This window comes from Xiphophorus hellerii, chromosome 14, assembly GCF_003331165.1.
Source record: "Xiphophorus hellerii strain 12219 chromosome 14, Xiphophorus_hellerii-4.1, whole genome shotgun sequence".
In the NCBI taxonomy this organism is placed as follows: Eukaryota; Metazoa; Chordata; class Actinopteri; order Cyprinodontiformes; family Poeciliidae; genus Xiphophorus; species Xiphophorus hellerii.
Window position 1 is genome coordinate 11,225,290 of NC_045685.1, and position 26,270 is coordinate 11,251,559.

Consider the following 26,270-nt stretch of genomic DNA (forward strand, 5'->3'; position numbering starts at 1 on the left):
AATCACCAGGGTTTTCATAGGTTTTGTTTTTCTTAAGGGCTGTGATTTTATTGTCTTGTTCACCCGCGCCACCTTGTGGTATTCCGAAGTATTGCATAAAAACTATCTACTTCCCTAGTTTTATGTTTGAGCATTTTGATCGATAGTTATAACCATATTGTTAACCCTTTTTGTTCTGGACATTCTTGTTTGTATGACTTTGATTTGCTTCATTTTTATATATGCAAATCCTTCATCTGGAATACTTGAGCAGTGGATTGCAATGTTACAATGTCTTTTTTTTTATTCAATATTTTACATAATACAGGTATGGCAATTTTTTTTCCTACAGGTTTTTCCATTGATAAGAAACCATCTTTTTCGAACACTACATTTGCTGTATGTCTTTTGTATTTCTGTTCAGAATACAGAAAGAGTTTTGAAACAAAACAAACGTGTTTTTCTGAGAAGAATTTATATTTAAATGTGTATTTTACTTTTGATTCAAATTCTGTTAATAAGGGTGTTATTTATTGGTTATTTCCGTAAAGCAGTATAAATCCTAATAAAGTCACCTTTTCTGAATAAACCTTGACAAATCCCACGGCTCGGGACTGCTGAGCCCTGCCACTTTATTCTTGTAGCGTTCAGGACAAGCCGAACGACTCCGGAAGCTGCCGAAGTGTGACGCCCGAGCAGCAGCCGTAGCGACGTTCGTCGGAGTTCAGACGAGCGGAGGGAGCAAAATGGCGGACGAAGATATTACGCTTGATGGAAAACCTTTACAGTCGCTCCGAGTTGCTGATTTGAAAGCTGCTCTGGAGCAAAGGAACCTACCGAAAAGCGGGCAGAAAAACACACTCATAAAGAGACTTAAAGGGGTAAGTTTTTGCCCCTGCTTTGGGTGTCTGTGTCGAGTCCGGCTAAGTTCGGTAAGAAGGCGAGCAACGGCATCGGGGGGGTAAACGTTAGAGGCCGTAACAGTGTGTAGAAGCGGGAATGCCTAAATCACCACGCACACGATATTACACGTCAACAACTGTACGTTGTAACGGCCCTAAGTGACAGTAGGACTAAAAAACCTACCGAACAGCTTCGGACTGGGTTTCCAGCAGTTCGCCGAGCACCGTGTTGCACATTGTTGAACTGTGCACCTGTCAAGTCGAGGCCTAAGCTGAGAGTAGCCAACAGCCGCACAGAGTGTACAGTACATGACAGCCCCCGTCCGCGCGCATTGCATGTCTGTGTGTGTGGGGGGGCTTACGGGAGCGCGCGTTGCGATGTAAACAGTTTACATACGTCAACAATTACTACGGTATGCACTTTTTCTTTCCAGGAATGTCTCCTATGCATAACAGGACTATGTTGTTGAACCGGACTTTTAGCCAATTAGCAACCGGAAACGTAGTTTGAATAAATGCTAAAGATTCAGTTCATATGGTCCTATCTGTCAAAAGATGCATCCTCGTCAAAAAGTAGCCAAATTTATGCACTTTTGTCTTATTCATAAAATGTTTTTTTTTTTCCGAGGCCTTAGTGTTTATTTATAAAACACATTTATGGGTGACTTTGCACCAACTTTGTAGTATTTGTACCACCTCAGCACAAACAGCATATGCCATGCAGAAATATATGGAACTCAATACGTAGGAAACACAATATCTTAAAAACTCTTTATTAATATTTTATAAGATGTAAAACATGTGTCTGGCACATTTAAAACTGTCTTGTAAAAGGTAAATGTAGCAAAAGAAAAAATGAATACATAGGCATTTGTGGGAATTTGTGCAATTCAACACTTTTAAATAAAATGTTGAAACATGAAAAATATTGACTCTTATTATTATCATCAATGAAAGAATGACGCAGAACTTTTTTGGCCCCTAACCTGACTGTGTATAGAATAAGCAGTCCAAATCTCTCTCAGTGCACTGTGAATTCAGGTCTTCCTACAGAAAGTTTGTGTATAGCTGGATAAATTCGGATAAATTGCTTTTCCCAGAATAAACTGGTATCTTGGCTAAATAACTGCACGAGTGCTTTTTGTTGAAAATTGTGTAACGAGTGAAATATCCTTAGGAAATGTAACAAAGGCTTATTGCATCCGTGAACAAGAAATTCTATAAGTAAATAACTTTCAAACTCATAAATAAGTTTGAGTATTTTGGTGTTTTGAGGTGTTTGATACAAACTGCTGATTTTTTTTACAACTTTGCACACAAATGTGTCGAATGCTGCTTTTTCAGAATAAATACGCCCATGTCATACCTAAGTCTTTCCAGTTGGGTTTTTCCTACTTTATTTTGCGCAACATACAAAAAAGTTGACATTTTTATTTCATTTCTGTGGTTTATGGAGATCTTGCATTTTTGATTCGAATTTTAAATAACAATCTGAAATTGAATTTTCTGAAACCTGCATATCTCTGAATATGAATGGGATTAGTTGGAATATGTAAATTTACTGAATAATATGTCATTGGTATATTTGTGGCACAAGCATTTCTAATTGTGCTTGTCTAAGTCTTGATATGCAGTAACAACATTAGACATGTAAATATTGTTTGTGGTGTGAATATCTATAAACTGTTAAAAAGTGCTGCTCGGTAGGCTTACAATGAACACTCAGAGAAGTCCTGAGTCTATGTAATTTTATAGACAACCATTCCTGTGACTTACATGCAGCCAAAACATGTTTGCTTTTCCTGCATGCATCATTCAGGGCGGAGTGTAGGCTGTTTGAGTTAGTGTTAACATGAAGTTGGAATCTGACAGCAAGATTTAGCTTTTATTTAGTAATAAAAGTGTTTTTCAAATGGATTACTGCACTTCCTTTAAAAATTCTATATTTCCTTTGAAGTTAACATTTTTAATAGTGAGATTGGGTGTGATCCTTAAAGGCAATAATTATTAAGGGAATGCAATCTAAAATTGTTAGTATTTTGAGGACAAAGCACATACAGTACACTGTTGCATTAGGGCAAAATTAAGATTAATAACAAATAATACACATCATCGTTTGCTTCATTTGACCTCTTAAATATCGATGCATTTCCTCCCTGTAGGCTCTGATGCTGGAAAACCTCCAGAGGTCATCGTCTTCTCACAGTGGGCTGCAGCCTAACTCTCAGGTCGGAGATTATTTTCGAGCGGTTTTAGTTTGACAACATTCCATGTCCAGATCTTGCCATTTGACCTGTTGTTCTGTGTTGTAGATAGGAGAAGAGATGTGTCAGAACAGTTTCATTAAACAGTACCTGGCCCAGCAGCAAGAGCTCCTACGTCAGAGACTTGCGAGAGAGGCTAAAAAGGAAGAGGAGGCTGACGGTACAACACTTCTGTAGATATTCAAGATAACCAAACAGCCGTCTGGTACCAACGGCTAATTTCTATAAACCCTGCCTTGTGTCCCGTCCCACAGAAAGCGCAACCGGACCAGAAGAGGATGAAGACCACTCGGAAGACAATGACAGCCCTTCCTTTGTCAGGAAGGTCAGTAACCTGAATAAAGAAATGAGAAAAACAAGGGATGTACAGTACAGACCAAAAGTTTGGACACACCTTTTAATTCAATGAGTTTCCTTTATTTTATGACTATTGACATTGTAGATTCACACTGAAGGCATCAAAACTATGAATAACACATGTGGAAATATGCACTAAACAAAAAAGTGTAAAACAACTGAAAATACCCCTTATATTCTAGTTTCTTCAAAGTAGCAACCTTTTGCTGTGATTACTGCTTTGCACACACTCTGCATTTTCTTGATGAGCTTCAAGAGGTAGTCACCTGAAATGGTTTTCACTTCATAGGTGTGCCCTGCCAGGTTAATAAGTGGGATTTCTTGCCTTATAAATAGTCATGAAAATAAAGAAAACCCATTGAATTTAGAAGGTGTGTCCAAACTTTTGGTCTGTACTGTATATCGTTTAACTTGGATAAATTATACATTTACGGTGCTTTTATAATGTTCTTTTACTCCATCAACGTAATTCATTAAGTGAAACATATTGCATAGATTAATTAAACAAAATTAAATTCAAATTGAATTCAGAAATACTTTTTAGGTTCCAAAGGGAAATTAAATGTTGTAACTCATTTAATTAAGGAGTTATTGTGGCTGGTGATGGCTGTGGGCAAGAAAGATCTCCAGTAGCAGTCTGTATTGCAACAAATTTGATACAGCTTCTAACTAAAAACTATGTTTTTTCTAATTTATTACATATGACTGTATTTCCCTTGAATATTTTTAAAATTTGTCAGCCTACAAACACTAACTCAAGTCAATCTCACTGAGATTTCATATGAAAGACCAAGACAAAGTAATGTCTTGGTCTGAAGTAAAACGGAAAATAATACAGGGATTGCGTTTTTTTCATGACATGCTTTGGATTTACTTTACTCTGACACATCAAGTAATGTGCAGGTCAACTAGTTGCCTTAAAAAGTTAGCTAACTATCAAGTTAATCTCAGTATAAGTCCAGCTGTTCAGTGAAAGCCTTAGATGTTTATTGGAGAACAAACAGCATCATGAAGACCAAAGAACGCAGCAGACAGTTCAGGGAGAAAGATGTGTAGATAGTAAAAGTAGAGAGAAGCAATAAAACAACATCCCAAACTTTGACCTCTGTTGATTTCATTATTATAAAATGGAATGCTGACTTAACAGGACATGACCGGCCACTGAAATGGACAAGCAAGTCGAGGAGAGCATTAACCAGAGAAGCAGCTGAGAGGACATCTACCTTCTGTTGGTCTGGCACATAAAATCTGAATGCAAGAGATGGATGTTTGTGGATCTAATGCGACAAAATGTGAAAAAGTTCAAGATCTGCAAGATACAGCAGCAGACAAAGTAGTTTGGAGTTGTTTAAAGCAACAAATGTTTCTCTCTGCTTCATATTAGAAATATGGTTTTTGATCGGATCAGAACAGATGCGGATATTGATTACATGCAAAAAGTATATTTTTATAAAAACCTTCAAAGATAAAAAGAAAATATTCATCTTCTTTGTCCAATAGCATCCAGGCACCCTGGACCAGCCCTCGGCTCCTGAGGCCGGAGGAGAAAATTTGGTGATTGGTCACCGACCTGCCGCTGCGTCCCACCACCGAGAGTCCACCGAAGCTCCAAGAGCCAGGACGCAGCGGTCCTCCTTCCAGCAGGGACACAAGGAGCCAGCGGCCGCCTCCCCTCCTCGAGCCGTTGCCTCCTTCTCGCTGCGTGTCCTGGGACAACCGGACAGCCAGGGACACCCTGCCACGGCGCCCCCCGGCCAGGAGAAGGCCGCTACCTCCCTAAGCTCTCCCAGAACGGCCCAGCCTGCACTCAATCTCAGCCGATCCGCCCGTGGTTCGGCTGACAACCACGTCCAGAACGACAGCGACGAAGACGACGACGATGACAGCGACGACGACGAGGACTGGGGGCCCAGTTCTGGAGGGGCTCGGAAGAGAAAGGCGGCGGTTCCCTCGAAGCAGCAGGTGGCTGCCAGTATGTCGTCATCAGCTGCGGCGAGATCCAAACGCAAGCTCCAGCCTCCTCAGCACATCCCACCTCCACAGGTCCACGACACTCCCATGCAGCTACGCCACCCCACACCTCCTCCATCTCCACCTCCGAACCTGTTCCCCCTGCCCGACACTCCAAAGCAAAGCCCCCCCGACGATCAGGAACGAGACGGTGTACGTGACCCAGGAATGGGGTCCTTCCCACCTCCCGCCATGCAGAGGCAGGACTCCGACTCCAGCTCCGGCTCCAGCAGCCCCGAACCGCCGGCGAAGCGTCACTCCGGCCCGCTGTCACTGCTCATGCACAGGATGGAGTCAGAGGAAGCAACCTCATCCCCCGGGTTCTCCGGAGAAACGGCACACTCGACTGCCACGTGTTCCAGCGAATCCCCCCTTCAATCAGTGGAAACCAAAATGCAACAGGAAACCAGAGAGATGGAGGATGAGAAACAGCTGAAGAAGGAGAAGGAGAGTCTTAAAGCACAGGAACGAGAAAGGGAGAAGAAACGCTTGGAGGAGGAGAGGGAGAAGGAGAGAAAACGGCTGGAAGAGGAGAAGAAGCAGCGGCTGAAAGAGGAACAGGAAAAGGAGAAAAGACACCAGGAAGAGGAAAACGAAAAGAAACGCAGGGAGGAGGAGAAGAGACGAGAGACGAGCCTGAAAGAGGAGGAAGAAGAGAAAAAAGTGAAGAACGACCGGAGAGCAGCAGCTGAGGAAAAAGATTCAGGTTCCTCCTCTGATTCCGACTCCAAATCAGAGTCCTCCTCACGCTCATCATCGTCATCCTCCTCGTCTTCCTCCTCCAGGGATAAAATTCAACCTGCCAGTCAGCTGAAGGTTGGTGCTTAATTGGTTTCAGTGTTTTCATTCTCAAGGACTCAGAGAATGAGAACGTACAGAATAATCTCTTAAGGGTTTTGATCCCGATACTAAGGGTTAAATACACTAAGTGAGGGGAAATAAATGTTTTACTCAGAAATAGCCCATTAGAAATATATTTATTTATAGAGAAAAATACTGACACTTTATAATTCGTTTACCTATTCTGCTTACTGTTAATGTATCATATGCCTTTATGTTTAATCTTGAAAGGCTTGGCTGATGCAGCATCTATACCTCAGCAAAAACCGTAAAAAGACCGTTTCCTTCTTGGAAACATTGTGTGTTGCTGGACAATTTTGTCTCGAAAATTAGAAAAGATGTAAGTGGGATAAATCTCAGTGAAATGCAGCCCTGATATCACAAAACAAATGATTTTGCAGATGCCACAGCTGGCACTGATATGACTGGAGCCTCTACTGAGATGCTATGTTTTACTAGTTTTTTTTTATCAAAATCACAGTTGCTGTATGTGCACCAATCTGAACATTTTTTTAGTTTAAATCTTATGGAGCAAAATAAACTTTTATTTATTCTTGATGTGCACTGTTTTGTTTGCATTTGCCTTTCATTTGTCCTTCTTTCATTCATCTCACAGAAAGCAGACCAAGAGCAAGAGCCTGAGGTTCATAAAAAGACCGAATTCAGAAAAGACTCAGAGAAACCTAACCTTTCAAAAAGGTAAGTGATCATTTTAATTAACATATTAAGATTATCTAAATATAATTATATCTATATTCAGTCAACAGATTTATTTCAAGCCAGTCTTTGAAGAGTAAATCAATCGCTTTCAAGTTAAGAGATTTAGATATTTTTTCTACACTGTCGGTGGAAGGTTTGTCTGAAATAAACTAAACTAAACTAAAAACTAAACATGTTGACAATACAAAGTCCATGGGTTGTATAATGGACATACTGTACATCCAGTCTTTGGTCTGTTTCATAACAAACAATGAAAATAGCAGATATCACAAGGTAAAATGTGGCTGTCTGCAGGTGAGGTTTTGGACATTATTGGATTATCACTTTGTTGTTTATTGTGCTGTTAGATATGATGTAATACACGATTTCATAGATATTACTGTAAAATTCTCAAACCTTACGAATATGGTTTATTAATATGCCAGTACCTCTGTGATTAAATAAGTGCAGACATTAATTTAACAGACCAAGCAAAACCTCTGAATGCTATCGAATTTTTGAATCAGGGTTTGTGTATCTGCTGACTTTTTAAGCTTATTTAAAATGCAGGAAAAGAGAGAAGTTCCTGATAATGTTTGATACAAGTAATATCCATATATTAGCTGATGTCAAAGCAAACAAAAGCTCAAACATGAAGTGTCCTGAAGTGCACATTGTTTTCAAGATTATGAATGAAGAAGCAGCCTTCTGAGTCATGAGATTATTAGAGATTGAGGTCATAAGATTTTTAGACAGTTCTGAACTTGGAAAGTTTTTGTAAGCATATTTGGCACATACCAAACCCTAACCCTATCTCTTTTTTTGGGGGGGAGGAGGGGTTAAGACGTCCTGCTTGACAAGCTTCTTTAATTCTGAATTTCTGGACCCTTCACATAAAATGGCTCCTAAGCTTACAGGAAGAGCCATCTTATAAGTATGTCTCTACACACAACATAATTGGTTTGTTAAAAACAGCCTTTCACTTTGAAACAAACTGCACGCATTTAGATCAAAGACACTTTCAAAGATTACAAGAATGTCCTTGGATATAAAGTATCAAGAAATCAAAGGTCGTGTAAAAGCAGCACAGCATGGCGCATTAAAAGCATCCGTTTTTATTGAGCTGTTTCTTCTGATTTAAGCTGCTGGGAAATATTAAGTTGAAATCAATTCCCAACAAGTGTTTTTTACATTGCTGCATGGTCTTTATGTTATTGGTTTTGTGAAGACATAGCGAACAGTAGGTGTCATTAGGCCAGCAAAAACCTGAGACTGGATCTGGGAGAAGAACGAGGCTTCGGTCGATTTGCAGTCATGTGTTTTGTGACTGAGTATCACTGGTCAGATTTAGGTGGCAGAACAAACAAGAAATGAATTAATAAATGAAATAATTGATTTATAAAATAGCAATTGTAAAAACGAACAAGCCTTTAGCATTAAAATAAAGCTTAACGATAATTTTAAAAAAAAAATCTAAGGACAAAATTGGTGGTTTAAAACAAAGGAGTGTGCAATCTGAACGGGTAGATGTTAAGCTGATGGAGCAGCTTTAATAAGTGATGAAATATATTTAGAGCCTTACTTATCCTTGAATGCCTGGTGGCGTTGAAAATCTCTTGACTTCTATTTATTTTCTTTGAAAGGAACTAAAGGAACTGTTACTTTGTGCTTTTTTAAAAACTGAATAAAGGACAGGAGAATTAACACAGATAAGAAGAGAATCATACTTATAAGACAGAATATTGTCTCTTTTTCTTCCAGTTGTTGTCAGACAGCATGACCAGAAACTGATTCAGACAAATACTTACAAAATTTCACATAACATATTTCATCAATCCAAAACTATGTTGTTTTTTTTTAGTCCATTTCATACCTCCTACTAACAATAAAAAAACACATCTGAAAAGATTGTTGAGATTTTTGCTTAAGTCATATATCCAAAAACTAAGCCTGGGAAGATAACTGGTGCATGATAAATCATTTTAATATTTAATTACTTAAAAATAACGATGCTGTATTATAAAACAAACCCATGTCTGGGCTGTTCAGCATCATGATAACACCTCCGTCAAAACGGTGCCCTTGTTTTCTCCTTGGAACAATAATTATGGTCCTACCTAATAGTTTTCAGCTCGTATTACTCGTATGTTAAAGACGTGCGCCACGTTAAAGCGTCATGCTAAGCTTTTATTTTGGAACTCCCAGACCGGAACTCGGTCCCGCATTCTGTAAGGCTTGCTCGTCCTTAGCCAACATGGCCATCGTGCATGCACCGCATCCCTGATACAGACGCAGTGTTCGGCTTTTGAGAAGCAGAAACGCTCGCGTCAGATTCTGCGTTTTATTCCTCCGACTCCGGCCCTCACCTGAGCGAAACAGCCACTAGCGCCGCAGTGTCGATTTTACCCCACGGGAGTTTTTCCTTTCGCGGCCGGTCATAATGCTGTCCGAAGGCAACAAAAACGGGTAAGGGTGAGCCAAAAGGCGACGGAAGGCTTCAGGTTGCAGCTTGTACTTTTCCATCGATAATGTGGAAATCGGAAAGGAGAAACGTCTGTCGTTTTTTTTTTTTTTTTTTCCTCTCGCCGCATGCTGCTGATTTAGCCGGCAGCTAATGCCTGGCTATGAAATATCATGTCATCCATTCACATTGGCCTGGTTAGCGTGTTGCATGTTCGCCCATGTGAGGAAGACCGGGGGTGGGGGCGTTGGTGAAAGCCTTTTGTTGGGTGAAGGAGCATTGAAGATTTTGTTGGGGGAGGAGGGTGAGGGTCCCCTTTTCTTTTGATCAATGCCTTAAATAACTGAACATTGAAGGAAACTAATGAATAACTAATGGCCTCAGATACCATGTGGAGAGGGGGAAAAAAACACTGATTTCTCTCCCTGCTATTCCACATCAACGCATTTCTAGTTCTTCAGGTCCATAATGTTCTTGCACAAAGACCTTTAATGAACATCATATTTATTTCTGGAATTTGTGTGGCTATAGCTGGTAATGATCTTTGCGTTGTCAAGGGAGATCATTAAAGCAGACATCTGCTAGCTGTACAGTGGTCCCTTATGGTGTGAGATAATTCTCCAGCTGGCACCAGCATTCATGATCTCCTGTGGGATTCCACTTTACCTCTCATTTAATAGGTAACAAATGTGTTGGGCCGATCTGCTCATTTGTATTAGATCTGAATAATTTTGTTAAGCTGCTGTAAGTCGTTAACTAGCAGGGTGGTTGTTTTGTTCTTGAATAGCTTGACCATTTGAAAGTACTTTCACATTTTACAGCTTATGAAACAGCTCTTCAGGTGACAGTTGGACTTCATTCAGCTTCCTCATTCCTGCCTCGTCAGACGGATAGCAGCCTATTTTAAAAGAGCAGCAAGTGAATTGATTATTCACCTCTCTGCTGAGACCTTTTATTGCTTTAAGGCAGTTGAAGCAACACACACACACACACACTCCCCCCCTACATGTAACAATTTTACCCTCTTGCACTCTCCTGATCGTAAAGGTTGGAATCTTTAGTTACACCTGCGCAGGTGTGCCTCTGGCCTACGCTTTGAGAATTTGACATTCAATCCAGAGGAAAGTGAGGAGAAATTGTGTTCGGTGTCCCTGAGAGTAAAGAAAAGGGTGTCCTTTTGCTGAAACCTAGCCTGTGACTTAATCTTTAGAGTTGGAGGGTGAACAGGCTCTACTGGAGCTGGAGCTTATTACTACTTTCCAGGCCCTCCCCTGAAAGATACTTTGAAACGGTGCCAGCAGGGATGTTGCATATTACATTCAAAGAACTTAATGTTAATGAATGTTAATGTTAATTGTTAAAGCATGCTATGTAAAACTTAAGTAATTATTGTGTGCATTATTTATAGTATGTTACTTTTAGAAAGCTTTGACCCTACAATGCTGATTTTAATTGATTACACTTAACAGACTGAAATGTTACTTTTTTTTTCTTAACCTTTCTGCAGTGATTGGTTATTAATTATTTATTGGAGATAGATACAAAGTCTCAGTGTGTGAGCGCTGTTGTGAAAACAGGGCTGCACCAGTAAGAAAAAACTGGTGCAGCCAGTAATTACATTACATTACTCTGTAATGTCATTACAGAGTTTGTAAGCTGTTTTTGGTGTGTTGTATTAGCTGTTGGTGCAGTTAGCATTAGCAACAGCAAAGTGCCATCTTTGTATGGTGTGTGTAACCTTAGAGAATCTAAATACTTAGTTTAACTCTTAACATTTCCACAAAGCTCCCAACCTTATCGAAGTCCAGGATGGGGGCTTGACCAGTCGATTCAACACAACATTGTATTTGTGTTATTTTCAGTCTTTTAAAGAGATGCATCTGTGTCTTTGTTTTTTTTTAGATCCACGACAAGAAGCACAGCATCAAAAGCTTTGGATCAGACATCAGTTGTTGAAGGGAAATCTGTTACAAGTGTTAATCTCTTCTTGGTAGAGCTAGCGCACTTCATTCAGATCAAATGTCGCATTATTATTTGTGGCAACAAAAAGGATACCCAGCAAGTGGGCTGTAGTTCCAGCTCGTTGTCTTTTTTTATTCAATTACAATGTGTTTTCTTCTTTCTGCTGTGCAGACTAATCAGTTCGTAGTTTAGTAAAACATCTTCAGATTTGATCAATATTATTGGTACATTTGTATTGTTGTCTTGTGGTTCATTTAGCCTCATTTTGGAACAGAATAAGAGGATGAGCATTTCAGCAAACTAAAGACAAATCATTCCCAATTATTCTGTTGCACATGCTTTGCATTTCTGAAACACGTTCTGTTGCATTTCATAGTTTCCGTTATATGCAAACTCCGGCGTACAGATTCAGGGATCTTCTGGCGGTGGAGCAAACAGATCAGAACGAAGGGTGCTGGAGGATGCGGTTCTCCCACCTACAGGATGCCGCTTCTGTCAAACCATGAAGGCAGAAGCCTGCGATGATGCTGCCAGAGTGGGTTGATGGTTAGCTAAAAATAAAATTCTGTTTTTGTTTCATTTTTAGAAAAGCATAAAAACTTTGAAAGTGGCACCATTAGACGAACAGAGCCGTGTGAGGTCGGACTCATTGTAAGCACAATGGCTGTACAGCTGAGTGACCCCCAGATGGATCAGATGAAGGCCACCCACAGATTCATCCCTGAGTTTACGTCTGGAAGTATGAGTTAGTTTGTGACCCTGGGTGTCAGTTAGCTGGTGAGGTATTTATAGCACCAGTGACCCAGATCATCAGCCTCCGGCACCCTTCTTCTGACTCTTCCTGTTTCTCCTCTTGTCTTGACCGGACTCATTTTGTGTCCTGCTGCACAGACCCTCACATGGCTCCTCGTAAAACAGAGGGCAGCGGCCATATTGGTCACCTTTAGTTTAGATTTGTGTTCTTCAATAAGTGATTTAATGGGTAATTCTGCAATTATTAACCTCCAGGTTTACTTTTATAGTAAAGAGTTGTTGAAGTTGGGAAGATATTTAAAGAACAGATTTTTTATTTATTTATTTATTTTTTTAGCCAGGGAGCAAATGACGATCATTAAACAGATTAAATATTGACTCTACAAAATGGAGTGTTAATGACCAAACCATTTAAATGTTTTCCAGTAAAAGCAATAAAACTGGGATTTACTGACCACCACATAAAAAAAAAGATTAAAATGGAGTCTTGGTTTTGGCTGAAAGTTGAGGTTGTCTGGATCAAGAATTTTTTGGAACATTTGAACATCAGCTGTGATATGATGCTCCAACAGGGGCTTGACTTGGCTAAAAAGCAGCTATAATGTTCTGACACTTGAGTTGCTTTAGTTCATGTATTGCACCTGCAGGTTTTTTTTCTTTCTTTTTGTTAAATGCAGAACGGCCTTCTGAACTTCAAAGCTAAACTTAGCAGGTATACTTTCTGTTGTGAAATGACTTAATGACTCATCTCATGGCATATTTCAGTCAGGTTCCAGTTAATTGTGTTCAGATATGACTTTTAGGAAAGAAACAGTCATGATACCTATTATTTCAAAAAGATGACTTCAATTTTATGTGGAATTAGAGTGGAACTAGACATTGGGATAGACTTTTTCAATGCTCATCATTTTTTCATTGTCTATTTTCACTCATCAATTTTTTAAAATGATAATAATGACATTTAAATGCACTTCACTTTCATTCTGTTTAGCATTCAACAAACTGATTAGGTAGTCCACACCTTGTCATCATCGAGCTGAACCCATTTAACTTTTTCTCTGCAGTAGTGAAGTTTTGAAATCGTGTAACATTTCAAAACTGCGATATTCTCTGTGAGTAACGTTAAAACCTGTCAGATTTTTACGTCACCATTTAAAAGTAAAAATAAAAAAAATGTGTCAAGTTAATGCGACCCCTGATTAAGACATCCCTAATAACAAACCCTCTTTAACAAACCTGCTAGCCTCATTTGCAATTTGTAAATGTGTATTATTCTTAGTATGTTGCTATTGATTGAATACCAAACAACTTTGATTGTAAACTGATTCCTAAAATCCATTACTAAGTACTAAAGGTCTCTGAGAAAAAATGAACATTGTCCTTTTAAGAAAACATGGATCATTGTTCTGGTCCACATCGAACTAAACGTGCAAGGAGCTGCTAACCTCTCTCGGTGTAAGAATTTCAGTGGGATTGTGCTAATAACCAGTGACTTTAACCTCTCTTCTCGCAGGGAGGTGTCTGAACCGAGCACAGCCGCTGTTACGGAAGCAGAACCGGACTCTGAGAGCTCCATGGCCCAGCAGCCAGCTTCTGGGGCTGAGCCAGAGAGCAGCGAGAGCCGCATGGAGGAGGTAAGGTCACTGGGAGGGTGTGGGCGTTTGGGTCTTGGCTCTGTCTCCCACTAACCTGCATCCTCACTCACGTGAAAGCATGCTTCGTTAGCAGCGCTCGGGGAGGGTCACTCAAAACCAACATAGCCCTAAACATAAATTATTTGGGCACATATAGAACTTTTTACTCTTGCTACCTTTCACCGTAAAAGTAGTTGCAACCCTTATCACATTATTGAATTGGATAAAATCTAAAGCAACGGGCTGAGTTGGACTTGGGTTTTGGAGTTACTTGGGAATTAACTCATTCCTTCCATCTGCTTTTAACTCAACTTCCATTTCAAAGCAAGCTTAGTCATGTGGATGGTCTCGCACACGTCTGTTGACTGTCTGGGCCATGCAGCGGTAGGTTAAGTGCCGATGCTGCTTGAATGAGAGAGGAGAGATGTTTCTCGTGTTTTAACTCGGGCTTCCATTTTCTGAAGAGAGTGCATGCTTATTATATCACTCCTACTCACTCGTGAGTTAGTAAAGAGGACAATGTGTGATTTTTAAAAGCTCTCAGAGATGGCAACTATTGCTTAGCAATTTAACAATGTGGCTGATTATTTCTGACCTCCTACTGGCAGCTGTTTAAATGAATGACAGTAATAACATAATTATAGATGTAGTGAAAGTTTTGTTGTATAACTTGTTTTAAATGGGGATGCACCAATCAGATATCAGAATACATCATTTTTACCTCGATACACTCTGATTTGTAATCGGCAGCTTTTTTATTTTTTCTGTTGGTTTTTGCAATCGACTAACAGCATGTTCTGTAAAACTCACATGTTCTGTTGTGTTATGAACATATGCTTTTATGAATAAATAAGCATAATCTTGAAATTGGATAATCATCTGTTTTATTCACGCATTTTCTTTCTTACCTTTTATGAAATGAAGGATAACGGCAGATCAGACATCAAAGAAACAGATAGGAAAAGCCTGATTGGTGCATCTCTACTTAGCAGTCTCACCTCTGTTCATTCAGTCTAGATGCATTTGCTAACTCATGCAGGTCAAACTTGTGCAGAGCTACTTTATCGTCCCGCTTCAATCAGGACGTGCCCTTGCAAATGGATTTAGCTTTTTTACATCAGAAATAAGATTATCCTAGAGCATTTTTCACTGCTAGACCTGAGCCAGTTGAACACAATCAGATGATCGGTTTGTTTTTATGTGGCCGTTTTCAGTGTGTGTCTCATTTTGGCTCTACCTGTCTTAGCTGTGTTCGCCCTGTGGCTCTGCATGGTGAAGGCCGTTAACAGTGCGTGCGCATCGAGATGCATGACCAGAGCTTGCTTCTCCTGTTTCTTTCATGCTGCTCTCACTTTGTTTGGATTCCCACTCGTTTCCTCTCTCACTTTTGTACGCTCTTCCTGCTTACTCTCTCTCCTCCTCTCTATCCATTATTTGCCTCTGTGTCCCATCATGATTGCTTTTCTTTTTCTCTCTGTCTTTCTCTCTCTCACTATATATTGATGGTGTGATTGCTGTTTTAAAACCCCATTGATTGCTTTGTTATGAAGGTGCCCATGCCTCTTCCATTGTCCCTATTGGTACCTGCTGAGTACTACTACCACCAGCACCACCAACAGCACCTCTTCCACTCCTCCTACTCCTTCTACAACTCCCGCCCCGCTATGCCAAAGTACGTCGATGGTACCTGAGTTAGGCCCAGAGTCTGCAACCCCGCGGCACTGAGCAAAACCCGCCGGCTTGGCCCTTCAGTGGCGAGCTGAGCCAGCAGGAACCGGAGCTCGCATCAGAGCTGTGCCGAGCAGCAGCAGCCATGGTTACTGCAGTTGTCATAGCAACGTGGCTGCAGGGGTTGGAATCCTGCTGAGCTGACTAAAGCTGGACTGTACTGCACCATGTGGGGTTGATTCCCTAACACCATCTTGAGGAGAATCAAAGACTCAAGGTGTCATCCTGAGGCAGAGGAAAGAAAGTTTCAGCTCCAGCTCGGATTTGACTCTTATGGTCCCACACTGCCCTCTACTTGTGTGGTGGAGAATTGACTTTGGACTGAGAACTGATGCAGTACGTCATGATTCACCCAGAGGATTATTTCTGGGTAGAAACATTCAAACACGTCCAAGAAGAACTGCTGCTGAAAAATACTTCCAGCCACAAAGGGTTGGATTTTCTATTTATTAATGTTTTTTTTTTTAATGGATATTGTCTTGTGGATTTTACAATTGCGAGGCTCCCACTTTGAAAACATGTCGATGCCTGGACACATCACTGCAACAGAAACTGTTATCCATCTTTCGACTGCGTGGGAAAAAAAGTGCAAAAGACTTTTGACTCTGAAAGGACACACCGTGCGTCTCACCCGGCACTTTGATTTCCTGTGGACGCACAGAGAATCGGCTCCGTCAGAGTTCACCTGCAGAACTGAGCAAGTTATGCCTCTTTAAACCAGATCCACACCGCAAGTAAATCCAGCATGGAGTTTGTGATGCTCTGCCACTGAATTGCAACAGTTTTTGTCCAGCTATTGTTACTCCAACAAAGTGTCCTGATCCTCTACATGTGGTCTGCATTCAGCACTGGGACTACGACATGTTTTGTTTTGGGTTTTTTTACTACTTGCCTGGATTGTTGTTTTCTAAAGACTGCATTATTTCACCTATCAGACACTGAAAGACAGTAGCCTGCTGTGAAAAATCAACATTTAAGCTTCTGTTTAATCTGGGAGAAACAACTGGAACGACTCAGTTGACAAATAAAAACACCATCATTTTGCTGCTGCTTCATCTCAAACCTCTTTGGGACAATTTCGAAGACTCTTGACTGTTTCCCCCCCCTCCCCATCCATCAGAGGTACATCACACCTCAGAGACATTAACTCCACCCCCGCCCTGCCTCCATCACCATCTACCAGGCAGCACTATGAAACCTGAGGTTCCTAAAAGACTGAAACGTGACTGTGAGCAGCAGTAAACCCAGAGAAAGTCTTCCCCCGCCCCGTCCAAGTCCGATCCAGTGATCAGTTCCCGCCTGCTGGTTAATCTGCACACTGAAAGCGAGCCCTGCACTCACTGCTCTGCCTACTCTGATTGGATCCTTGTTTCCTAGACACAGTGCACACTGTGGTGCGGTTGGGCCCATAGTCAAGCCAGTAAGGAATCAGGTCTTAAATGGTACCAGGAAATGACTTGTCAGTATTCCTCTTATTTAAAAATGTCTACAAGTGATAGAGTCACTTTCTTCTTGATCTTAAATTTTTCCTGTAAGATCTGCGTTTTGGTGTAATGCAGTTAGCACTTTGAGAACCGCCAGTTTATTGAAAAGTTGTTCTAAATTTGGGAGTTCTCATTTTTAAACACACCGACTGTGAAGCTAAAGCGGTGCTTTGTTATTAAGAGGGGGGTTTATCTGCATTAATAATGTTTAAAAATATAAATACCTTTTGTTCAACACTTATTTAGTTACACCATCACTGTTAAATTCTGAACATAGAAATGGATTTACAGCAACTTTTACTGCATTTCTTGTAAATTTATATTTAAAAAATGACCAGATACTTTATTTATAACACATTTTGAAATGCAAACTTTTGCAATTTCTTTATTAGCATCAGTCTTCCACATACACATTGCAGCAATAGGTGGATGACTGATCTGTCAGTGTGGATCAGCGAGCCCTTAAAGTGGCACAGTTAAAGTCTGCAGGTCTCAGTTACTCTAACTCACCTTTCCCCACCCCTCCTCCACTTTTCCTTTTCACCTCCTCTGTGTTGTTACCCGTTTGGGTCTGGACTCTGGGTTCTCATCTCGCCCCACACCCCTGGGGTCTCTGTATGCTCTTTCTGTCTCCCTGTCTTTCCAGAGCACCACTCCTAAGGCTTTTGCTGCTCGCAAGATCTCCCTGTCCAGTAAGTATTGCTGTTGCACCTTTATCATCTCCCACAGCACCGGTTACAGTGAAAAGAAATGCCAAGTGAGATATTTGTTGTCACTTTTTTTTTGCAGTGGTGTTCTTTGTAGGAAGGCTGATTCTGTAGCTTGTTGTCCACTAGTTTGGGTTGCAACATTTGTGGAAACTTCAAATGTAGTTTAATGAATCAATTTGGATGATGTTCAAAACGAGTTCTTCATGTTTCTATTGTCGAAGCCACAGCTCTGTTCCTGAAAAACATCAGTTTTTCTGCTGAAACGGAGGAAAGAACTGCTTTGGTCAGGACCTAGAGGCGCGCTCTGGGGAACAGCAGCCAATTAAAACATTGTAGTGTCACGTTTAAAACTTCAGGGTTTAGTTTTTGAGTTGGTACCAGCCTTTCTGTTTTAGTCACCGTATTTTCCGGACTATAAGTGGCACTTTATTTCTAAGTCTGACCTCCCTGCGATGTGTAGTTCATAAAGGCTTTTCTGTTTCGTTTTTTCCTCTTTGTGACGCAATATTTGACTGATGCGACCTATTCTCTGGAGAGACGTATAGTCCAGAAATACATTAGTTCTGATGAACAGTGTCTAAAACAAGTAATTTTCATAATTATGAAAGATTTCTCAATCTCCCTTGAGATTAACACAGTCCAAAGTTAACACAGTCTGATTGACGTAAAATTGTAAACTTTGGCATTCAGGTATTTTTTTATGTGTTAATTCACTCAGTTTGAACCAATGAGACATTCAGTCAAAACAAAACACTTACAAGTCCCATACACACTCAAATGAGATCTTTAGTTAGTAGAAAGGTACGGTTTATTTCTTCTACAGGAGAAAATACCCCTGTGGAAATGACCCAAATTGTATTTAAAGCAACTGACAAAAAGGAGCCAATGAAAATCTTTGAAGTATGCCACTTAAAAAAAAAAAACCATTGTAGCAAAGCTGTATTCTTTTAGAAATGGTAAATGGCCAATGAGTTTTCTGAAACGGCATGGTGTCTGCTTTACAAGTTTTAAAAAAATCTTTTTTCTTTTACGAATGTCTGTTTTTATTTACAAATTTGATCCAAATCAACCAGAGAAAGTATAAAACGCTGCTGCTTTACACCTAAAGTAACATGCCGAATGCCTGTTTACAGGATATTATTTATAAATTGTAGCGTAGGAGAATTTAACGGTCCGAACTATGCTGCTCGCTCTCCTGAGAATCAGCAGAGGCAAAGGGGAGGATGGAGAAAACTGACTCTGAAAGGAGTTTGCTGATGTACGTTCCTTAGTTTTTCAACGAGGCCTTTAACAAATGGCAACTATTTGTTACTTTCAGACAGATTTCTGAATGAAGCAATGTCAGAAAGTGCCCAGAAGACAGTGATGTTGTGCATATTATGGTTTTTTTATAAAAGTTGTTTTTCCAGCTTTAATTGAACTTCTTCATCCAACTATGGATTTTAAACTGGCATTCACAAACTCTTCAGATAGTCCAATGCTGAGATTAATTTCAATACTGGCTAATACATTTCAACTTTTGATACATTCTATTTGGATACTTTGCATTTATGTGGCATCGCACATTTTTCTATATGGGTCCATATTGGAAGTACAGCCAGTATTTCTACAATAAATATAAAGTTTTAAGGGACTGGTATACAGTTAATAAAATAACTTTTCCTAATTATTCATACTCATTTTTCACAAGTTGCTGCTAATCTTACCTGAACTATTTGGGTCAAAAGGAATCCCTTTGTCCTTTCAGGCTGTGGGCCTGCAGTAACGTGTCTGTTGGTTTCCATCCCCTGTAGAGTGAGCCACAGATGTTTCACGGCGATAAAGTGCATCTTTCTATCACCTGCAGGCAGCAAGGTGTCTCCGGCCAGCACAGATGGAGGGGCGGGAGAGTCCGAAACAGGAAGTGCAGCAGGGAGGAAGAGGCGGTGGGGCTCCAGCACAGCAGTCACGGTTAAGAAGCCATCGATCAGCATTACCACAGACTCCCTGAAGGTACGGACAGCTCACAGGGAGACAAGCTCACAGCAGAGTGGAAAATTAGCTAAAATATGTGAAACTCTGTTTAGTGAGTAGAGCATTTGAAACACAGTAAGCTGTCACACGTGCTGGAAATGAATTTTTCTTTTGTGTTAAAATTTTTCTGGCTTCATATTTAACCAGCTTTAACTTTGTGTTCATGAAAAAAAAATCCATACACAGAATATCTTTATGCAAACTTGTTAGCTTATTTGCTTTTTACTTTATGTTAGTTATTAGATTGTATAGAAACAAATTTGAAATTGTTGTAGGAAATATTGAACTTTTTTCAATATCTCTTCTCTTTTCCCTCCACCCTCCCCTGTCGTCCGATTCGCTCCTCCAGTCTTTGATTCCAGACATCAAGGTGAACCAGGAAGCAGTGATGGACCTTCACCCCGAGGAGCTGCAGATGTCCGGAGACGAGGAGAACTCCGACGCCGGTCGGAGCGACCCAGACAAAGGTCTCAAGATTCGACGCACCGTCACGCAGGTCAGGCGGGGGAGGGCATCTTGATGCTGCCGTTTTTTTGTTTTATTGTTTTTTGTTTTTTTTCCTCAAAAGGTCTTTCTGTCTCGATTCCAGTCTGATGACTCCTTTACTCCCTCTCAGGTTGTTCCCAGTGAAAGCCAGGAAAACGGCCAGACTAACGTAGAAGAAGAAATGGAGAAATCAGAGGACGAAAAACAACACAAGACTTCTAGAGACACAAAGAAGAGCAGTCTCTCTGATGAAACGTCCGAACCACAGATGTCTGTCAAACTAGAAGGAGAGCCAAAGAAAGGTGAAGTTGGACCACTTTTAGTTTTTTACCCGTTGGACAATTAAATATTTTTACATTTCATAGTTTTTTTTAAATTCTGATTTGATTTAAAATGTACTTTTATTCTTCTTCTAGTTTAGGTTTTTGTTTCAGTAGCAATATGGTTCTTTCAGATTAATTATTCATCTGTACTTCCATCTTTTTAACATTTATTTGTTTATTTGTACATCCATTCATTTGTTCATCTTTCCATCTATGCACTCTGGTTTTTGTGGGTTTTAGATTTGAAGCGCCATTATTGCAGAATAATCTGCCACAAATTCCTTTTTAAAATTTTTGTATTTACAAAACGTGGTTGAAACAATGACTGGGAGCTGTTGAAATGTGATTCTGGAAAACTCTGGGATTTTCACATGGGAAGAAATGAAGGATCTCTGCTGCAGTTTTCCATAACCACCATGAGAGATGCTCTGACCACGTCGAAGAATTAAATGCCTCCACCTTGAGAAAAGATTCAGTGAATAGACCGTTCCTGTGCAGCTCTAATCCACCTCCTTCTGCCTACCTGACGGTTTTACTTCTCCATCTCTCCTCCAGTGTCTCCCAGCGACAGTCTGGTGCGACGCTCCATCAGTCAGCAGAAGTCTGGCGTTTCCGTCACCATCGACGACCCCGTGCGCGCCACCAGGCAGCCGTCGCCGCCTCGGGGGAAAGTTTCTAACATCATCCATGTTATAAACCTGGTGAGTCACTTACTCTGGAGATAAACTACAAAAAGATTTCTTTATAACGCAGAAAAGAAGCTACAGTAAAAATTTGTTGCCTTTTTTTTTTTTTTTTCCTCCCCCAAATACTTTTAAATTTGCTCAGCTTGCTTCAGAGAAACCCTCCCCCACATTTTTCATGAATGAGGTGAATGAGGCTGCTGCCAGTGTTGGCACCGCATCATCGGCTAGAGCCGTAATTACAGTCAGGAACAATTACCCAGGTGTTCCAGCTGCAGTCAGGTGGAATCTCCAGCAGGGCATGTCTAACCAGACGATGACAAGACGAGACATTACACATTTAGTCATTACATTTTTTCAGCTTTGTGTCATAGCTGCACGACTTAAGGGCACACAACGGTAAAACTCTGTAGATTAGGCTGGCTAATTTCAGTGCAGATAGACTGGCTGCTCTGTTTATTATTATTTACCCTCGAGATACTAAATGGGAATTAAAGAGTATATCTTTATTTTGTTCTTGGCACTAATGGTGACTTTTCACCAGAGGGTGGCACTAAAACTGAATACATATCCTGCTGAGCAACAGGAACACATGAGAGAACAAGGGGAGAAATAAAGCAGAGGTGCTGAGATGATAAAACTCCAGTTGACAGTTTTGTATGTTAATTCTTGCAAAGCTCTGTAGATTTCAGTTTGTATGCTTCTTTTCAAAGACAAAAGATGAAAATGTAATGCCTCCAAAAATGAAATGAAGCATCTGCAGTAGGTTGTATACATCACAAATTACATGATTTCAGTTCTTTGACTCTGTTGTGTTGGAGCAGGGATCATTTACCTGTCTGAGATTTGACGTCCACCATTTTGTTTTTGAATTGGCCAGCACACCTATCGGCTCATTAGAAATAAACAACTACTTTCTCCTGTACACGTTCCACCGTTTTGTGAGAGAACGACTCTCGTTCTGACCCGGCTTTTCATCGTAGGTCCGACCGTTCACTCTGCTCCAACTCAAAGAGCTGCTGAACCGAACGGGGAGCGTGGTGGAGGAAGGCTTCTGGATCGACAAGATCAAGTCTCACTGCTACGTCACGGTAAGGACAAGCTGCTCAGCGCTGGGCACTGGGAGTAGATTCACTACACCGAACACCGACATTTTTATTAATCAAACCTGATTGCCTAAACTAGACTGTTATAAAATTATGATAATTTTATGGTTTTATTAGTTCAACTTAAAAAATTGACGTGCTGAAGCAGCAGATGTAGGTTTTTGACCGACACTTGCTGCGTCTCTTATCCATATTTTTGTTTTTTTTAAAGAAAATTAATTCACAGGCATGGGCTGATGTAAGATTTTCACTGTATGAGAACTTTGAGTAAAAATGCAAAAGATGCCACAAAATAAAAGTAAACTGAAACAGAAAGTTGTTGATGTCGGGTGAAATAATGGGACATGTTCAGAAAAGATGTTTATTTTTATTTACCATTTAATAAATAGCAGCTAGATTTACATTAAGCACCTTTTGGACTAATTTAGTCTAAAAAGGTGAGCAGCTCAGCGAATAGAGGTTGTGATGTTTTCGCCTTTAGGCTGACTGGACACCAGACGGGTCATGGTTATCTGGACTTTGATGGTTTTGTTTTTAAATGGTGTTAAAGATGATGGATCGGGCTTCCTTCAAAATATGTCAGGACATCAACAAGTGGGGGAGGGGCATCTCTGTTACTCTTTGATAATTATGTTAATTATGTTGTTACTACTAATAAGGCTAATGTCTCAATTGAAGCTTTTACTTTACTTTCCTACATTTACCTCTAATATAACCAGCATTTTCACACGGGCGTCTCTTTCATCTTTTGATGTTGATTTATGTTTTTTGAGATGCGGTTACACTTTCAAAGTAATGCTTTCAGGACAGCAGCTAATGATTACTCTCATCAGTTATTCTGACGGATTAATCAGATTAAAAAATTGGCACATTCTACAAATTTTTAATTTAGTCTCCTAAAGTTTTTTAATTGATTTCTAAATTAGTTGACGATCGTTTAGATAATTGATTAATCACGATCAATTTGATGAATTGCTTCAGCGCTCATCGCTTTTGTCCTGTTGTGTTCTGGCAGTACACGACGACAGAGGAAGCAGTCGCCACCAGGACGGCTCTTCATGGAGTCAAATGGCCGCCTAGCAACCCCAAGGTGCTGGGTGTGGACTTCTGTGAGCAAGATGAGGTGATGAACCAGTACCAGTTTACCTCTGGTTTCTGTTGGACCCCGGGTCTCTCTTGTCTAGATGTTTTGTTTGGAACTGTTTTTGTTCTTCAGGTTGTTCATGTCCATTTCGTATCGCCCCAACAGCTGGATTATCACAAAGGCATCCGGAAGCCGGAGAAAGACCAGGATCACGCTGCCCCGGCTGCCCCTCCTCAGCCCCGACTGCCCCCTCTGATGCCTGTGCGAGACAGGGACAAAGACCAGGACAGGGACAGAGACCGCGAGCGGGACAGGGAGCGGGACAGGGACAGAGGTGTGCGGGACCTGCTGGCAGAGCGACAGAGGGAGATGGAGCGGCGGGAGCGGGCGCGAGGAGAGCGGGAATGGGACCGGGACAAGGTGCGGGAATTTGCGAGACCCGGAGAGGAGGGCCGGCGATCGCGATCCAGGGAGAGGGAGCGCAGGAGGAGGGAGCGAGCCAAGAGTAAAGAAAAGAAGACCGACAAGAAGGGTAAGGAACTTCAGGGGATCAAATGGAAATATAAAGTGAAAAAAACAGACGGGTGTGACAGCTCATTTGCTAATGTTTTACAAAGATGCAAAGCTTCGCAAAAGTATTCCTCCTCATTTATTGTTAGCCAAGAGGAAACACAGGGTGTCCAAGCAGCCTTAAAACATCTTAAATTCATGCATGTAAAATTGAGGCCTTAAAATGTCTTCCGTTGATTAGGGAAAAAGAGTTAATCACAGGTCTTAAATTTTGTTGTGGCAGCAGTATTTAATCTCATATTCTATGTAGCTTTATTTTATATAGTTGAGGCTACCATTAACCATCTGCTAATATATCCTTCCTAGCTAGCTAGCAAGGATACAGCTATCTTTCTCTCTTATTTACATCCTTAATGGTGAGTGCAAATGTGTCGCCAGTCTGCTGGACGATGATCCATGTCTGTTTTCTCTCTGACAGAAAAAGGAGATGAGCCTCCTGCTAAACTGCTAGATGACTTGTTCCTCAAGACCAAAGCAGCTCCCTGTATATACTGGCTCCCCCTCACTGAGGAGCAGGTCGGTCTCACTTTACTTTAACACGGTTTTTGTCTTCTGTTGTTTTATGCTGCATGGCTGACTGACTCAAACCGATGTGTAAACTCAGGCGAACCAGAGGGTTTCAGACCGCGTGGAACGGCAGAAGGAGCGCGAGCGAAAGCGCAAGGAGCTGGAGGAGGAGGACAAAAAACGTGACGAGGAGAAAAAAGAGAGGCTCAAGGGCCGGGAGAAGGAGGGCGGAGGAGGCGGCGGCGGGGCCGCAGCGAGCAGCGGGGTGCCTGGGAGAGGAGGCGATGCCGAGAAGGAGCGGGGCCGAGACAGAGAGGGGGACAAGAGGAGGGACAGCAACCACCGATCCAGGCGACCCTCGCCGGGGCCCGCCAGCGCCCGGCGTTCCCGTAGCCGCAGCAACCCCCGGGACAGGCGCCGCTGAGGCGCTGGACGCTGCGGGGAACGATAAAGAGAGGGCAGGGGAGGCAGAGGACGCAGCAGAGACGAGAAGTCCTGTGGTCCTCTGCCTCGCCACACTTTAGAAGGCTCAACATGACACTGGTATCTTCCACACACTCCTGTCGTTGCCCCCTCCTCTTTATCGTTCAATTACAGAAAACCATTTCTGATTTATAGGAAAGTGTCCGTTTGTCTTCGTCCCTCAAAGCGGTTTTCCTTCGACCAGTTCTTTTTTTTCCATTTTGTCGATCCTCCGTCACTGAAGAGATGTATAGCAGAGGGCGGTTGTTTTCATGCTTCCCGCTTCGTTTTGTCCCACTGAGGTTTTGGGGTGACTATTTTAGCTCTGTGGTCGCGCAGTTCCTTCCTCCTCAGAGCCCTGTAATAAAACCAGTCCAGAATAGATCCCCAAACGTGACCCGACGTTTTCTAGCAGTCGTTTTACTGATCAGCACTAAAAGTCAAATATAACTATCTATGTAAATACCACAAAATTTACAAATGGCCCCTAGTCAAGTTGAAGGTTATTTTATTTTTGAATGGTAATTATTTTCTCAGACGGTTGTCAAGTTGGAGCAGGTGAGACAGAAAGAACTGCTCTCAACACTGGAACAAGCGAGACAGGAAAACACGTTACACCGAGCCGACGTGAAGGAAACGGATCTGTAAAGCCGACCCGCCTCACCCCTCATACTTAGGAAAGCAAGAATACAAAGGTTCATCTTCTGATAGAGTAACATTTGCAGTTTTAATATTTTAAATTTTTTTAGTTCCAGTTTGGTTTTTGGTTTTTTTTCCCCCTCCAAGTGCTGAATGTACCAAGAATTTAAGAAATGAATAAATTGGTTTACCACACCATCTGATGTTCGTTTTGTTGCATCATTGCAAACGTGTCGGCCATTTTAAATGGGGGACTATTTATTCCTTCCAATAGCATATTCTCACTCAGTTATCTTTGAAGATTTGAGTTACTTTACGCTCCAACATAACCGAGAGTCCTCATCCATCCTCTTTTTAGTTACTCATGCGAGAAGTTCCTAGAATTTCTGATCAACCCAACAATGCTCTCAAGGACTTTTCAGAACAGACCCACAGCATCACAGATCCTCCCCCATACTTACCAGTTATCTTTTATTTTCCCATTGTCATCCAGCTTGGGATTTTTGTACAAACCCAGCTAGTTTTTTTTGAAAGACATAATCTTTGGTGTCCTCTGATCAAAGCAGTTTACTAAACTCCACTAATTTGTTTGTGGTGGAAGATCAGAAAAAGGT

General features: G+C 41.2%; 1 protein-coding gene across 1 annotated transcript; it reads left to right on the forward strand.

The window, feature by feature from the left end:
* Window positions 1-690: 690 nt before the first annotated feature.
* On the forward strand, window positions 691-25,854 carry acin1b (apoptotic chromatin condensation inducer 1b). Its single transcript, XM_032582111.1, has 17 exons — window positions 691-860; window positions 3,044-3,109; window positions 3,194-3,305; window positions 3,400-3,470; window positions 5,003-6,328; window positions 6,969-7,051; window positions 13,741-13,861; window positions 17,720-17,765; window positions 19,630-19,775; window positions 20,146-20,292; window positions 20,413-20,584; window positions 21,161-21,306; window positions 22,272-22,379; window positions 23,410-23,517; window positions 23,644-24,010; window positions 24,467-24,564; window positions 24,653-25,854. Exons 1-17 carry the CDS (start codon window positions 726-728, stop codon window positions 24,977-24,979), a joined length of 3,579 nt encoding a protein of 1,192 aa, XP_032438002.1. The 5' UTR covers window positions 691-725; the 3' UTR covers window positions 24,980-25,854.
* The last annotated feature ends 416 nt before the right edge of the window (window positions 25,855-26,270 follow it).